This window comes from Fundulus heteroclitus, chromosome 19 (assembly GCF_011125445.2).
Source record: "Fundulus heteroclitus isolate FHET01 chromosome 19, MU-UCD_Fhet_4.1, whole genome shotgun sequence".
Classification (NCBI taxonomy): domain Eukaryota; kingdom Metazoa; phylum Chordata; class Actinopteri; order Cyprinodontiformes; family Fundulidae; genus Fundulus; species Fundulus heteroclitus.
Window position 1 is genome coordinate 26152051 of NC_046379.1, and position 18361 is coordinate 26170411.

At 39.3% G+C, this 18361-nt stretch overlaps 1 gene segment (V, D, J or C); it reads right to left on the minus strand.

Annotated features, from left to right (window-relative positions):
- Nucleotides 1–15704: 15704 nt before the first annotated feature.
- On the minus strand, nucleotides 15705–16313 carry LOC118567059. The segment is given in 2 exon segments: nucleotides 15705–16090; nucleotides 16182–16313. Coding segments are annotated over 2 exon segments (375 nt in total).
- Between the last annotated feature and the right edge of the window lie 2048 nt (nucleotides 16314–18361).

Below are 18361 nucleotides of genomic sequence, written 5' to 3' on the forward strand. Positions count from 1 at the left end.
CCCCCCTAGTGGACAAAATAAGGATTAATTGTGAACACGATGAATACAGTGTTTTAAAAGTTTCGTAAAAGTTAAAACAGCAAAGAAAAACAGCTAAAAATGTTGGGGAAAAATATTGAACAGCATGATTGAGTGGAATTGCATTGACTTGATAGAAAAAAAAAACACAAGCTGAAAAAGGCAGAATTCAGATTTACAGACAGACATATTTTCCATGTACATTTTTAATATGTCTACATTATCCTGCTTTGAGGTTTGATGGGGATAATTTTTGTTTAATATTTCACTTTTTTTTTACCAGGCAGCATTGATGAACCTGCTCATTAAAATAATAATATAAAATGGAATACATTTTTATTACAGAATATTTTTATTTGTTAGCCTCCTTTTAGACACAATGAAAAGTAAAGGATAGATAACTGTTGAAGTGGAGAAGAGATGGCATCACTTATTAGGCTTGTGAGGAGGTTTTGTTTTGTTTTGCAAATATAAATAGGGGGAGAAAATTAATTTCTAGATCTGCAAAACTGGTAAAAACAAAGCCCAAATCATTTACAGCTAGATTTAGAAGTATTGACTCTGAGATAGGATATGCACATCACAATATAAATGCACATCACACTTTCAAGATCTTTTTTTCTTCTAAATATAGAAAACCATCTGTCCTTTTTCTTGGACTTCAAAGAGTTGCACTACATGAATCTGATAAAATACATTGAACTTGTTGATGCACAAAATGTAGAAAAGGTAAAGAGTAATGAATAACTGTATTAATCATTGCTACAGTGAAGAAAAAAAACTAAAAACATGTAATAGTTATGAATCACATTTATTAGTTTTCTATTATGCTGAAGGTTTCACCATTGCAGAAAGAAATTCAACAAGCTTAATTGTATGAAAATCTTTGCTGTTTTGTGTAAATGGGGCAATGCATTTAATATCTTTATATATAAAAAATTATTTCTGATTGATATTCAACTAAACAAAGCACAACTTAACTAAACAAAATAATCATAAAAGAAGTTGATTAAAAACTGACCTTTGGGGTACACCTGCATTCATTTTTGTAAACAATTTTCCCCCCACCATTTACAACAATTAATTGCTCAAAACTGACAATGTATGACTTCAAGCACAGTGGCGGAACATATTCTGCCTTATGAAAGGAAGAAAAACAGCTGCAAAGAGCTATGAGATGCAAAATAAAGATACAGTGACGAGTTTTTGTACTGAGGAGCATTAATATGAAGCACTGTGGTATCTAGCAGCACAGAAATAAACTGCACTGCTGCTGGCACTCAGATCCTCAACTGTCAGGGTGCAGATCTTGTCTTTATTTGCACTGCCATTTATTTTCACTTTCAATCCAGGCTCTGGATATCCATTTATGACATCATTATATCCCAGGAGCTGCATCTGCTTGCTGTCTGAGTGTTTGTACCAGAGGATCACATCATAGCCCTGAATACTGTGTGAACAGTTGATGAGCGCTGCTCCTCCAGGGTTGAGGAACATCGCAGCTGGAGTCTGGTAGACCTGATCACTGAGAGAAGAGCCTGGTGATAAATTTAACAACAAAGAGTCCAATGAAATCCCACAAAGGAGAGATTAAATAAATAAAACAGAACATATAGAAAGCAGCAGCATGTAAGGTAAAGTTATGTTATAGATAAAGGCTTTAAAAAGAAGCACTCCTTTGTTCAAGATCCACACTTGCAAATGTTAGACTAATCAAACATAGAAATACAAAAAGAGATTTTTAGGGAACAAAATGATCTAAATATTACCTAAAACTGGAATCATGTTACACATTAAGCAGAAGATGATGATCATAATGTTGAATTTTCTGAAATATCTGTTGAGTTGATATTTTGTTCACTCTAACGCACATGCTGGCTTGGTCCTCAGCCACCTTTAAGATGGGGAACGTAAGTAGTAGGTCCTTTTTAAGGATGTGTGACATCATACTTCCTCTTCTTCTAATCTAAACCAATCAACCCACAGAACACCTATGAGCATGTAACCATATATATATATACTGCCATCTAACGAGAGGGAGAATACAACGCAGCTACAATTCAACAGACGTTCATCACATTTGTTTTCTTGCAAAATATGCGTTTAACGACTTTCAAAGTCAATAACTTTTTGTCATTTTGTCCCATTGCAGACTTAAACTTCAGAGAATTTAGACTTAATGTGAACGACCGACACAAATTGCCTGATAAATGCGAAGTGGAAGGGAGAAAAAGGGTGGGATCATAAAATGGGGACATGCAGTTGTATTCAGCTTCCCTGATGCCTCTAAATACAATTTAAAGAATATTATTGTATTAACAGTATCAGAAAGATAAAAAAACAGAGGATTAGTTTACAAAACAAAAAAAAACTTTTCAGAGAGCTCTGTTCAGTCCATCATCTGCCAATGGAAACAATATGGCACACAACTGCAAACCCACCAAGATGTGGCCATCCAACTAAACCGAGAGGCAAAGGGAGGCTTAATTAAAGAAGCAGGCCAGAGGTCAATGGTAACTTTGGAGGAGCTGCAGAGTTCCACAGCTGAAGTGGGAGAACCTGTTGATGTGGACAGCTATGGTCAAATATAACCTTCATTTAAGAAAGAAGAAGAAAGCCATTAGAGGTCCTGCAGGACAAACTAAACAGACTTAAAGTTTGCCACAAGCTCTATGCAGCACGCAAAGAGCTTGAAAAAAAAAAACCTTTTCAATAAACTATTCATTTTAAAGACCCCACTGTGGGATATAGTGATGGCAGCCTCCCATGGTTGAGATATTTTCTTCCAACAGGGATATAGAAGCTGTCCAGATTTAGAGGAAAGACTGATGATAAATACAGAAAAATCCCAGAAGGAAAACTGTGGAAGTGAGGAGGTTCACCTTCCGGCAGCAAAATGACACGAAAGAAACAATTTCTAATGATTCAGTTTAAACTTATACATGTGCTAAAATGGCCCAATCAAAGCTCAGATAAAAAAATGAAGTCAGAATATGCAGCAAGATATTCATACATCATCTGGTTTGACTGAACAAGAGAAGTTTTTCAACAGAGAATGGGCAAAAATGGGCAAAAGTTTTTAGATACACTAAAATACAAGTCTGTTCTACAAAGTGTTGACTAAGAGGACACTGAGTAGGAATGCCCATTTTGGTCTTTAGATTTCTTTTCTAGAAAAAAAAATGTAAAATTGAATTTACAATTTTCCTTGCATTGCACATGTAGTGTGACAGTTCTCCCCATACAGGATATTTAAGCTTCTTTCCAGAGTCCAAAAACATGACCGGTAGGTTGATTCGTTCAACTCTCACCTGTAAACCCTGTATAGTTTTGGTCTCTGGAAAGAAGCTGTAGTATCCAAACCTGGCCAGACAGATTGATAATGTTTAGCATTCTGCGTTCTGCATATTATCATTCTAGTGTGTTTGTGAACGCACAAATACTATGAGAATTTATCTCGCAGGCAAGGTTAGGAGTATCCGAGGAGAACCACATAATGTTTTGAGGGAACAACTAAAGAAAGCCAGGTACTGTCAAAACTGTGGTGCTCCGAGGCTTCATTGATTAACTGTTACATCACTATGCTTCAACCTTACAACAGCAATAGCTTTTAAATGTCCAGATAAATTCTGACAAACACAAGATGCATTTCTGTCATGATGGTATGATAAATTTCAGCCTCTATAGCAGAGACCGAGGACAACCAGCTTTTGCTAAAATACTCCCCAATAATAGAAGCGAAAGTGTGTGTTAAGACCGGTGCAGCAGGACGTGAGCTGTGACACAGATTAAAGGAGGTTTTTGTACTGAGCAGCAGTGATAAGCAGCACTGTGGTAGCGAGCAGCACAGAAGTAAACTGCACTGCTTTTCACATTGAGCGGTTTTATTGTCAAAGTGCAGATTTGGTCTTTATCTGCTCTCCCTCCCATCTCCACATCCACTCCAGGTTCAGGATTTTTGTTGTCTAGATACACGTGCCCCAGGAGCTGGAGCTGTGCGTCCTCTGATCTCTTGTACCAGAGGATCACGTCGTAGCTCTGAATACTGTGAGAACAGCTGATCGTGGCCGAGCCTCCTGGATTCGCCTGAATGTAAGCTGGAGTCTGGCGCACCTGATCGCTGAGAGAAGATCCTGTAAGAAAAGCAACAAAAACACACAATTTATTGGACCCGTGAATGTGGTGAGATAAAGTTTAGAAATGCATATCCGAAGCAGATACAATAACTGAGAAGAATATTGTCTTAAAAATGATGAAGTGATGATTACCTAAAACCAGCGAAGTCTTAAGAACAACTATCAAAAGCTCTGCGATCATGCTGCTGGTACAAGGATGTGGTATTGTTGCTCTTAGTGTAGAAAAGCCTCTCCTCTCTGAAAAACCTCAGACCTGTAAAAGAAACAGATAACCCTGTAGGTGGGCGGAGTCACAACCGATACAAAGCTTATTATCGTATTTCATACAGGTGCAAAAGGCTGTTAGCTGCAAAAAAAAAAAAAAAAAAAATGCCAAGTAGGTTTTTGTGCTGATCAGGAGTGGTATGCAGCACTGTGGTAGCGAGCAGCACAGAAATAAACTGCACTGCTGCTCGCATTGAGCTCTTTAATTGTCAAAGTGCAGATCTGGTCTTTATCTGCACTCCCTCCAATCTCCACATTCAGTCCTTCCTCTGGAAACCCACTTTTTCCTACCACATGTCCCAGCAGCAGCATCTGATGTTCTGATTGTTTATACCAGAGGATTCGATTATAGTCCTGAAGGCTGTGAGAGCAGCTGATTTGGGCCATTTCTCTGGGGGGTTTAAATATCTCAAAGGGAGTTTGGAAAATTTGGTCACTTGGAGAAGAACCTGCTGGAAAGTAAAAAAAAAAACAGCAAACAACATATTATTATGGATTATTATATAGCAATGTAATGAGAAATGTGAATTCATCAGTGTGAGCAAAAGACACTGTTACTCTGGAAGGAAAAGAAAGCTACTAAAAAAAAATCTCTACACCTTCTTTAAATCTGTGATTGCAGAGGTTATAGAATATTTTACCTGAGGCCAGTGTGGCGTGCCAGCTGATGCAGCAGAGAATGAAGATCACCATTTTGTGTCGCTATCTGTACGTCTGTTTGTCCTTTTCTTCTCACTAAAGGGAAAGAAATGTGGGTGGTGTCTTTTTGCTCCATCCTCTCCTTAGTATTAAGATGCCGACATCTGCAAAGCTTTTCAGTTTTAGATCAACGGACACCTTGTAGGAGCTGAAAGACAAAGGAAAAAGAAACATTCAGATTTAACTGGTTTAATGTTATCAAACATTAAATCATGATTTTCCTGTTTGTTTTGTGTGGAACAGACTTTTAATAAACTTTGAGCTGAGAGGATGATTATTTTAGGGTTGTTACTAATTGTGGCTGTTACTATATCGTGTTTATTGAAAGTGCCTTGCAGACTTTTTGGCACAGCCACAAACAACAGAAACCTTTATTGGGATTCTGTGTGATAGACCAAAACAATGTCACAAATAATCATGAAGTGGAAAGAAGATCAGTGGTTTGGAGAAATATTGAATCCCCTTCTAGGAAAATGCGATGTGCATTTATAATTAGCCTTTCTGAATCATCACACTGTAGAAGACACTTAAAGGAATTATGCCTGAAAGTCTATCGGGAAATGACTCTGTCAACTTTGGACCTTACAGAGACTGAAGAATTTGTCCTTTCTCCTTTAGAAAATAGCTCAGGTTGTGTTAGATTGAATGGAGAACATCTGTAAACATCAGTTTCCAGGTGTCGTGAAAGAGCTTGTGTTGGATTTTTGTTTGGACATTGGCTGGGCCATTCTTAGACTTAAATATGCTTAGATCAAATTCTAAACTATTACATTTTAGCCCTGGTCCTATGATATGGGTTGTTGTCATGCTGGAAAGGGCCCCTCCACTCTAAGGTCATCTTTTTAAGCTTCTAACAGGTTTTCTGCTTTTTGCATTAAGCTACATCAATCTTCTGATTGAGTCTCATTATGGTCCCTGTCCCTGGCAAAGAAAAGCATCCCTGCAGCATGATGCTGCCACCACCATGTTTGTTCCCTAATGTTCTCTAATAAATCGCAAACGACCACTCTTTCAAACATGTCACTTTCCCTTATCCTGACCACGGCCCACTTAATCCCAGAAAAGCTGAACGCTTTCTTCCCTTTTCTGGAATGACCCAAGGAACAATGTCCTGTGTGTTTCTGCATCACCCTGTGAGGGACTGGCTACCTTCTTTCACAGTGTACCCTGCCTCTAGTCCAATGACCGCAACCCTCAACATCCCTACAAGGATTGAACAGGTAAAGAAGCAAACCTGGGCTTATAAAATGGGAAAAAATCTGACATGACAAACTAGAGAAATATTAATATAAAATGTTTAGGGGCACTGAATCCCTTTGTAAGGAAGCGTGTGAGTCTTGAATTGACAGAAAAAACTCAAAGATGGTGAGCATCTTTAGAGCAAACCTTTCACGCCCCAAACATTACAACAGATCTGACTGGATAACAATGGGGTGTTTGCAAAGGTTATATACCAAATCAAAGAAAAAAGGCAAAGCTTTATGAAGACAGCAGGAGACAAAAGGCACTGGTATTACCCCTGGTAATACAAAGAGACGCACTCTTACAGTAGTCGGGATATCATATTCATTGACCGGTTAATTTTTTTTAAAATATTGACCAAAAAATTATTTAGATTATATGTAACAAATAATGTAATAAGGATTTCTTGATTCTTTATCAACAGTTAGAAAAAGGAAATGTTCTGTATGAGACTACATGTTAAGAAACACTGCCTCCTAGTGGACAGTATAATTCCACAGCTGGGTGATCAGTCCCTCCTCTGTGGTTTTCTTGCAGCTCATGTTCTTATCAGCAGGTGAATGATGGTTCCTTCTCTACCAGAGAAGGTTTTTGTTGGAGCTGGAGGCTTCATGCAGCATTGTGCATCGCTGCCAGCACAGAAATATACTGCACTGTCCTCAGGATGTCTCAGCTTTAGAATCACAAGGGACGACTGGCTCTGGCCATTACCAGTCACATTATACAAGCTTTTAAATTGATCTTCAACAACATTAGAAATGAATCGAGTGTAACCAAGCAGACTCATGTCAGTTTTCCCAGGAGGCTGTTTGTACCACTGGATCATGTTGAAGTCGGTGTTTGAATGGTTGCATTTTAAATGAAAAGATTCTCCAGGTCCTTTAATCACAGCAACAGGAGTCTGGTGAACGCTGTTTTTTGATGTTTCTGCTGAAAGAAATAAAAAAAAAACTGATTCAGAGCAGAGAATCTACTTTCAACACAGTTATTATTTCAGACCTGATTTAAATTTACCTGCAGAACAGAAGTGCAGTGCTACCAAAGGAATGAAGAGTTTGAACATGATCCCAGTACAGATGAATACAAACCTGCAATGATACGGTCAGACTGAATAAAGCTGTGTGGATGAGAAGAAGGAGGAGGGGTCAACATAGTATGGTGTCATGATTGTCACTCAATCAGCCTCCTTCAGGAGAGTTAACCCAGGAAGAGGAGGTTTGTCTGCTGATTTGCTGCTATAGTTTAATGTGCTTTGATGCAGCTGCACTCCTCTGCAGTGTGTGTTTATGTGCTGGTTCATCAGAGAGGGTTTTTGTAGCAGGGAGACATCAACTGAGTCACTGTGCTTACTAGCTGCACAGTAATAAGTGCCGCTGTCTTCTGGCTGGAGTTTCTGCACACTGAGCTCAGCTTTTGTTGTGCCGTCTCCAGTCACATTGAAATGATCCTTGAATTCATCTTCAAGTTTTGGGCTGGAGTTTGTTATATATCCAATTAATTTAAGAGCAGAGTCACCAATCGGCTTCTGGTACCACAATATAACATAGTATCCACTGATTGAATGTCTGCAGCTGATTGTTGCAGGACTCTGAGGACGTCCCAGTATTGTTGGTGGATCCTGAAACACATCCTTGCTCAGCGAAAGATCTGTGTTGGGAAGAAATCCACTATGATAATGCACATAAGCATAGATTGTATCAAGTTGTAACCAGAATGATGTTCAACCTACAGCAGAAGCAGAGCAGCAGCAGAGTGATCCTGCCCAGGTTTCTGATCATGATGTCTCTATCTTCCTCTTTGTCTGTGCAGCGGCTGACACGCTGAACTCCTGTTAGAGGTTAAACTCAGAGGGGAGGAGACATAAACCAGGGTCATGTTAAAAGCTTGTGCTTCTATTCATACTCATATTTGCATTCTTGCATGAGTTACCACTGTATGCTCCGAACTTCAGCTTTGATAATTATTTGCCAGATATTTTGAGAATAGTTCTTAAATATGAAAAAAAAAAAATCCAAATCTAACACCAAGGTTCTTTACAAAGTCCCTCTTTTTCCTCCAAATGAGATGATGGTCATTATGGAAAACCCTTCAAATTCAGTTTCACCAGATCTCCGATCTCTCTAAGTGGCCTTTCAGCTGATGTCAGTCAGGATTTTTTTTTTTTACCACTGTTGATATTATGAGACTCTCTTATCAATTTTAGCCAGCATCTCCACATGGTCTTTTGCTCTTTTTCTGGTACTGATCAATACAATCAGTGCTCCTAGCCACCCGGAGGTATAATAACATTAATAAAATTGAGCGTTCTAGAAGTTTACTGATTTTCACTGAGGAAAACATTCTTAAAAATATTATATCATCAAATAATATTTTGTTTAACTCAGGATTTTGCATTGTGAATGGGTTGAAACACATACCAAATGTTGTTTTGCATTAGTTAAGCTAATTTAACCTCAATCCACATTCGTTAAGAGGAACTTTGGTTCTTTTAACTCAGATCTGCAGTGAACCGGGATTCACTGAATTAATCTGATGACGCTGCTGCTGATGATCAACCACTTTATTTTGTCTTTTGTTTCTTTTGTGTGTAGTTCCTTAGTTTCTTTTTAACTTCAATAGCCTTATAGAGAGGATTTGTTTATTGAAATATAGTGTTAATTCAGATCAACATCATTCTATAGTAATGTTCTCTGGATGTTCATTTTATTTCTGTTAATAAATTCTTGAACTTGAAGTGATGCTGTCGCACATTTCTTCTATATGTGTGCAGAGTTTGCTTATAAAAGAAAGCCGGTGCGCAAGTCATCCCTTTTAACTATTGTCCTGATATGAGGTCTTGGGCTGATATTCACCAGACAATACCTAACAGACAGAGAGTTATTTATTAAACATTAAATAACTTTAAAACAGTGTGTAATAGCACAACAGTAAGCAATGTTCCTTTGCCACATTTCACCATTTTGTTTAAATAATCACTATTATGTAAAAACTGAACGGTTTTCTGCCTTTAGTGAGAACACTTGGTTGCCACACGTATCATATTTAATATCTAAACACTTAGTGTTTAGATATCACATAATATGAAATGAGAGCTCCCCCTGCAGGTGATTAGGTGTAATGGTATCTTCAATTCTCTGGGTCTCCAGCAGCTGGGTTTTTGTGCAGCTCTTTTAATCAGCTCAATCACTGTGTTGACTCACAGCACAGAAATACACTCCACTGTCTCCAGGCTGCAGATTCTTCACTGTCAGTGAACCTTTCTCTGCAACCTTCTTCTCTGCTGGAAATTTCTCCTCGCTGAAGCCTTTTTCATATTTATGTGGAGGAGTTGTTGTGGTAAATACTATTTCCTTCATGTTCTGACCAGGCAGCTGCTGGTACCAGTACATCTGGTAGTAGGTAGCATCTTTATTGTGACTGCAGTTCATGGTGGCAGACTGGCCCTGGACCATCCACAGCAGAGGAGTCTGAGTGACAATCGTCCCATCAGTTAGACCTGCACATATTACAATATTTTAAAAGATAAACATTTTCAAAAAATATAATATATCTAATGAAACAAAGCTTCTGATGTTACAGTAACTTACCTTTTATCGAGAGAACAAAAAGAAACAAGCTGAGGAAGCTGTGTCTGATAGCAATCATGCTGTCAAACTAAAAGTAGTTCAGCATGAATGAAGATATGCAAGATGTGACTCCCTCCTGCTGTCAGATCACTGGGAAGTAATGTTTGTTACATGTGAAGAGCTCAAATAAAATTAACCCAACTGGAAGGCAGAGAACATCTGTGTTGAAGCTGCAGCTTCACACTGAGCTTCACTTTGGGCTGGATTTGGGTTTAAGCAAGAGGAGGACTCAGCATCAAGAGGGCTGCACTCATCAGTCCAGTCTGCTGCTCTGACGGTTAACACAGGAAGAGGAGGTTTTAATGTTGATCTGTTGATTTGGTGCTGTACTTTAATGCCCTTTGAGGCTTCTGTGCTCCTCTCCAGTGTGTGTATACACTTTATTAGGTATACCTTGGTAATACCATGCAGGTTGGATCCCCTTTTGCCTTCAGAACTGCCTTAATCCTCCGTGGCATAGATTCAGCAAGGTACTGGAAGCATTCCTTAGAGAGTTTGGTCCATATTGATATGTATGATAACTACTGAGCAAAATTAAGTTAAAAAGAAGCTATAAACTCAGACAATAACTAAATAACAAAATAAAATAGTTGAAAACTTTCATCAGAATGATTCAATGAATCTGTGTTCACTGAATATCTAAGTTAGAGAACTAAAGGTCTTCTTAAAAACTGTGGAATGAGGTTAAATTAGTTTAACTAATTTAGAACATTTGATATGTGTTTCAACCCATTCTCAATGCAAATCCTGAATTAGACAAAACATTATCTGGCAAAATAACATTTTGAAGAATGATCAGCCAAATAAAAATCAATAACCTTTAGGATGCCTGAATTTTCTTAATGTGATTACTTCCCCCGGAAATAATTCAGACTCAGGAAAGTAGAGGGTGCTGTAGGGGACGATCAACTAGAAATGACGTGTCGGGGCGTATCTTGTGGCCATTGATTCCATTAGCTTGAGTTATTGGGCGTTCCATTTGTCCTTGGTAGTTGGGATTCATAATCTCCGGGTCAGAAAATTTAAATCAGTATTACGCAAGTTGGAAAGTTGGTGCAACAGTATGGTACCCAACATCGGCATTCATTAAGGCTAATACTTGTAGCAACACTGAGTAAAATCTCATACTTTGACTGTTTGTAGCAGCTCCTGTTGAGGAAAATATCTTAGTTGTTATATTAATCAGGCGTTTGTATGGAAAATAATAAGGAACGCCTTGCCTCTAAAACTGTGTCTCCCTTTAAGGCAAAGTAAACATGCAGCTTGCAGGTTGTGTTGAGAGCGGGTTTATGGCTGTGGAGGTCATTTGGCTTGACCCCTAATCGGACGGTCTAAGTAATAAATCAAGCTTTAGAATCTCAGAACCCTTAGAAGAAGAATAGCCTCTTTGTTTTGAGAGTTGATAGAATTGGAGCCTCCATGTCTGGGGTCCACCCCCCTCCAAACTAATCACAAACTAATCAGAAGGGGCAGTCAGTCTTTTAAAAGATGTGTTCAGCCGTAGTGTAAAGCAGACAGAATCACTTGCATCACCATGGGGCAGGAGGCCGGGCTATAATATATGCATATTTTAAATGTTTGCCTCTGATCATTGTTTCTCCTTTACTGCCAAATCTTAAACCGGGGTAAGACGGGCCTTCAGAGATAAGCAGGAGCAGGCCCAGTATTAATACCAACACTCCCTATTATTTATTAACTAGGGTATTAGCAAGTTATTAGAGAAGCTAATTCCGGCTAATGCTAGCAGACGTTTGGCGCTCCTTAAAAATACTTTTAAGGTCTATTTTGTTGTAATGAGTGGGCCGGAAAACACAAACATTTATGTCCCATTGGTGTATGAAACCCTTATGGAAATAAAGTTTGTTATAACAGTAAAACACAGTCCATAACACATCAGCAAGGCATTGTTTCAAGGATGCTAGCGGGCTTAGCCTGTAAACTCAGTCTTTTTACCTCAAGCAAACCCTAACCCTAAACCATTGGACTTTCCTTTTGCCTAATTCTGCCAAACCTCTGTTTTTGTCTGGTTGGAGCAACGGGACATCCGCTTGCAATGAATCTCTCCAAGGTAAAGCTGGTTGTCTGGGCAGGGGGCTTTCCACGCCTGTCTGTGTCCTGGGGGCCTCTGTACAGCTTTAAGAGGTGAATTTCAGATCAGCTTTTCTCCTGCAAAAACTGAAGAAAGATTAAAAGCAGGCTTTTTCCACGACAGTCGGCTGTTTAAGTTCTTATGTTGGTTTCACAGAGAACAGATCTAACTAGCCAGCACTGCAAATGTGCATGGGTGTCTGAACCCCATTTGGACTTGGGTGGTTGTTTCTCCAGTTTTAACCACTACTCGCGTGGGCTCACAGACAAAGAGAAAGATAAATCCGAGGAGGCTTGGTACATTGCACTATCGGCACCTCTGCTGTGATAGGGGCAGTTCCTTAATATCTGTAAAAGTCTCATATTTCAAGTGGCTTTCAACATACAGTCTGATCTTATATTCTCTCTTGGCTGAAAGCACAACAACTCACTCTGAAGTGATATTTGAAGGATTTATATATTGAATATATCCAATTCATTTTAGAGTAGAGTTACCAATCAGCTTCTGGTACCACAATATAACGTAATATAAACTGAGGGAAGGGTTGAGTTCATATTTGCGGGATCCTGAGGAGTTTCTATTGTTGTTGCTCGATCCTGGTGGACATTACTGCTCAGGGACAGAGCTTTGTTGAAACAGAAAAAAAAATCAAATCAGTTTGATGTCCAACCTACATAAGAAACAGAGCAGCAGAAGAATGATCTTGCAGACATTTCAGATCACAATGTCTTTGCGGGAACTGAAATGCTAAACATCTGTGAGATGTTAAATTGAGAGGGAAGGAGAAACATACTGGGATCAGAGCAGAATCTGCTTCAAGTAAAACCCTGATTTAGATGTCCATACAAGTTACTTTTGTATATACTCTATTTTTTGGCTAAAAAATTTGAAAAAACTTTGACAAAAACTCTTACTTAGCTCTGATAAGTCACTATAAACTGTATCACCTTATTAAAATCAACCATTTTTATATTCTTTCAAAATTGTATCTCAAAAAATTAGTTTTGAGCTTTAATGGGAGTGATTTTGTCACATGACAGGGATTTTCTGTATACATATTTAATGGAAATTATTTATTCTGATTAAATAAAAAAACAATCACATAACAATAGGTGTTTGCCAAGGAATCAAAAAAGGGATGACACACACACACACAGGTGCATATATATACATATACATATGCAAATCCCTCCACAGATAATCAAAACAAACGTGTCTGTAGTTTGTGCTTTACAGTAAATCCAATTTAAGAATTGTTTGAAAATAGTAAATGCAACTTCAGTGTAACTTATTTCATACTTTTCATTGTTTATTGTTTCATCATCTCCACTGTTCTAAGCTGAAATGCTTCTGAGAAGTTTGAGAAACACTGCCTCCTAGTGGACAGTATAATTCCACAGCTGGGTGATCAGTCCCTCCTCTGTGGTTTTCTTGCAGCTCATGTTCTTATCAGCAGGTGAATGATGGTTCCTTCTCTACCAGAGAAGGTTTTTGTTGGAGCTGGAGGCTTCATGCAGCACTGTGCATCGCTGGCAGCACAGAAATATACTGCACTGTCCTCAGGATGTCTCAGCTTTAGAATCACAAGGGACGACTGGCTCTTGCCATTACCAGTCACATTATACAAGCTTTTAAATTGATCTTCAACAACATTAGAAGTGACTCGAGTGTAACCAAGAAGACTCATGTCAGTTTTCCCAGGAGGCTGTTTGTACCACTGGATCATGTTGAAGTCGGTGTTTGAATGGTTGCATTTTAAATGAGAAGATTCTCCAGGTCCTTTAATCACAGCAACAGGAGTCTGGTGAACGCTGTTTTTTGATGTTTCTGCTGAAAGAAATAAAAAAAAACTGATTCAGAGCAGAAATTCTACTTTGAACACAGTGGTTACTTCTGACCTGATTTAAATTTACCTCCAGAACAGAAGTGCAGTGCTACCAAAGGAATGAAGAGTTTGAACATGATCCCAGTACAGATGAATACAAACCTGCAATGATACGGTCAGACTGAATAAAGCTGTGTGGATGAGAAGAAGGAGGAGGAGTCAACATGGTATGGTGTCATGATTGTCACTCAATCAGCTTCCTTCAGGAGAGTTAACTCAGGAAGAGGAGGTTTGTCTGCTGATTTGCTGCTATAGTTTAATGTGCTTTGATGCAGCTGCACTCCTCTGCAGTGTGTTTATGTGCTGGTTCATCAGAGAGGGTTTTTGTAGCAGGGAGACATCAACTGAGTCACTGTGCTTACTAGCTGCACAGTAATAAGTGCCGCTGTCTTCTGGCTGGAGTTTCTGCACACTGAGCTCAGCTTTTGTTCTGCCGTCTCCAGTCACATTGAAATGATCCTTGAATTCATCTTCAAGCGTTGGATTTGTGTATTGAATATATCCAATTAATTTAAGAGCAGAGTCACCAATCGGCTTCTGGTACCACAATATAACATAGTATCCACTGATTGAATGTCTGCAGCTGATTGATGCAGGACTCTGAGGACGTCCCAGTATTGCTGGTGGATCCTGAAACACATCCTTGCTCAGCGAAAGATCTGTGTTGGGAAGAAATCCACTATGATAATGCACATAAGCATAGATTGTATCAAGTTGTAACCAGAATGATGTTCAACCTACAGCAGAAGCAGAGCAGCAGCAGAGTGATCCTGCCCAGGTTTCTGATCATGATGTCTCGATCTTCCTCTTTGTCTGTGCAGCGGCTGACACGCTGAACTCCTGTTAGAGGTTAAACTCAGAGGGGAGGAGACATAAACCAGGGTCATGTTAAAAGCTTGTGCTTCTATTCATACTCACATTCTTGCATGAGTTACCATGCTTGTTCTCAATCTCAGCTTTGATATTTATTTGTCATTTATTTTTAGAATAGTTGTTAAATAATAAAGAAAGATCTAAATCTAACACCAAGGTTCTTTGCAAAGTCCCTCTTTTTCCTTCAAATGAGATGATGGTCATTATGAAAAACCCTTCAAACTCTGTTTCACCAGATCTCAGATCTGTCTAAAGGCCCTTTCAGCTGATGTCAGTCAGAGTTTTTTGACCACTGTGGAAAACACTCATCCTTCCTTAATGGTATGATGCTGGACATTCTGATCACATATAGATTAACCATTAGGGCCAGAGTTTAACTCAAATATTGTGAAAAAACAAAAGCTACCAAAATCCTTATGATTTAGGGGCAGAATAATCTAAATCAGTGTAATCTTTTAACTCTGAAGGATGTTTTAAGAAATTTAATCCAAAAGGGTGAAGGTGCTGTCTGATTCATTGTCTGGCAATCAAGAAAAACTGTCTTTTTATTTGGTGTTGGTAACTATTTGGTTTCAACCTTGGATCATTCTTATTCTCCTAGATTTATGCTGAGTAAAATGCTTTTCTAGCTTTATCAAAAGTTTTCTTGTACATATCAAACCATACTTTCAGATTAAGTAGAAATCCTCCAAATAAGGAATGCTCCTTTGCCACATTTCACCATTTTGTTTAAATAATCACTGATATGTAAAAAATGTAACGGGTTTCTGCCTTTTGTGAGAACACTTGGTTGCCACAAGTATCAGATTTAATATCTAAACAGTGTTTAGATATCACAGAATATGAAATGAGAGCTCCCCCTGCAGGTGATTAGGTGTAATGGTGTCTTTAGTTCTCTGGGTCTCCAGCAGCTGGGTTTTTGTGCAGCTCTTTTAATCAGCTCAATCACTGTGTTGACTCACAGCACAGAAATACACTCCACTGTCTCCAGGCTGCAGATTCTTCACTGTCAGTGAACCTTTCTCTGCAACCTTCTTCTCTGCTGGAAATTTCTCCTCGCTGAAGCCTTTTTCATACTTATGTGGAGGAGTTGTTGTGGTAAATACTATTTCCTTCATGTTCTGACCAGGCAGCTGTTGGTACCAGTACATCTGGAAGTAAGAAGCATCTTTATTGTGACTGCAGTTCATGGTGGCAGACAGACCCTGGACCATCCACAGCAGAGGAGTCTGAGTGACAATCGTCCCATCAGTTAGACCTGCACATATTACAACATTTAAGCAGTAGGAAATTTAAATTTTTTTTAACCTGACCTTTGAAAGAGAAATTCTTATGTTACAGTAACTTACCTTTTATCCAGATAATGTAAAGAAACAAGCTGAGGAAGCTGCGTCTGATAGCAGTCATGTTATCAAACTAAAACTAGTTCAGTATGAATGAACAGATGCAGGATGTGACTCCCTCCTGCTGTTAGATCACTGGAAAGTAATATTTGTTACATGTGAAGAGCTCAAATAAAATTAACCCTATTGGAAAGCAGAGAACGTCTGTGGTGAAGCTACAGCTTCACACTGAGCTTCACCTTGGGCTGGATTGGGATTTAAGCAAGAGGAGGACTCAGCATGAAGAGGGCTGCACTCATCAGTGAATCAGTCCAGTCTGCTGCTCTGACGGTTAACACAGGAAGAGGAGGTTTTAATGCTGACCTGTTGATTTGTTGCTGTACTTTAATGCCCTTTGAGGCTGCTGTGCCCCTCTTTAGTTTGTGTATACACTTTATTAGGTACACCTTGCTAGTACGAGGTTGAACCCCCTTTTGCCTTCAGAACTGCCTTAATTCTTCGTGGCATAGATTCATCAAGGTACTGGACCATTCCTCAGAGCTTTTGATCCATATTGACATGACAGCATCACGCAGATGCTGCGGATTTGTCGGCTGCACATCCATGATGAGAATCTCCCGTTCCACCACATCCCAAAGGTGCTCTATTGGATTGAGATCTGGTGACTGGAGATCATTTGACTACAGTGAACTTGTCATGTTCAAGAAACCACTCTGAGATGATTCGTGCTTTATGACATGGCGCATTATCCTGCTGGAAGCAACCATCAGAAGATGGATACACTGTGGTCATAAATGGATAGACATGGTCAGCAACAATACTCAGGTAGGCTGTGGTGTTGACACAATGCTCAATTGGTACCAAAGAGCCCAAAGTGCACCATGAAATTATCCCCCACACCATGACACCACCACCAGCAGCCTGAACCGTTGATACAAGGTAGGATGGATAAATTTTTCATGATGTTAACGCCAGATTCTGACCTTACAATATTGCAGCAGCAATTGAGAATTATCAGACCAGGCAATGTTTTTCCAGTCTTCTATTGTCCAATTTTGGTGAGCCTGTGTGAATTATAGCCTCAGTTTCCTGTTCTTAGCTGACAGGAGTGGACCCGGTGTGATCTTCTGCTACTGCAGCCAATCCGGCCCAAGGTTCAACGTGTTCTGAGATGCTCTTCTGCATACCTTGGTTGTAACAAGTGGTTAGTTGAGTTACTGTTGCCTTTCTATCAGCTCGAACCAGTCTGGCCATTCTCCTCTGACCTCTGGCACCAACAAGGCATTTGTGCTCACAGAACTGGATATTCTGTCTTTTTCAAACCATTCTCTGTAAACCCTAGAGATGCTCGTGCTTTAAAATCCCAGTAGATCAGCAGTTTCTGAAATACTCAGACCAGCCCGTCTGGCTCTTCAGTAAATCCATTTTAAGAATTGTTTGAGAATAGTAAACGCAACTTCAGTGTAACTTATGTCATAATTTTTGTTGTTCATTGTTTCGTCATCTCCGCTGTTCTAAGCTGAAATGCTTCTGAGAAGTTTGAGAAACACTGCCTCCTAGTGGGCAGTATAATTCCACAGCTGGGTGATCAGTCCCTCCTCTGTGGTTTTCTTGCAGCTCATGTTCTTATCAGCAGGTGAATGATGGTTCCTTCTCTACCAGAGAAGGTTTTTGTTGGAGCTGGAGGCTTCATGCAGCACTGTGCTCTACTGGCAGCACAGAAATATACTGCACTGTCCTCAGGATGTCTCAGCTTTAGAATCACAAGGGACGACTGGCTCTTGCCATTACCAGTCACATTATACAAGCTTTTAAATTGATCTTCAACAACATTAGAAGTGAATCGAGTGTAACCAAGAAGACTCATGTCAGTTTTCCCAGGAGGCTGTTTGTACCACTGGATCATGTCGAAGTCGGTGTTTGAATGGTTGCATTTTAAATGAAAAGATTCTCCAGGTCCTTTAATCACAGCAACAGGAGTCTGGTGAACGCTGTTTTTTGATGTTTCTGCTGAAAGAAATAAAAAAAAACTGATTCAGAGCAGAAAATCTACTTTGAACACAGTGGTTACTTCTGACCTGATTTAAATTTACCTGAAGAACAGAAGTGGAGCGCTACCAAAGGAATGAAGAGTTTGAACATGATCCCAGTACAGATGAATACAAACCTGCAATGATACAGTCAGA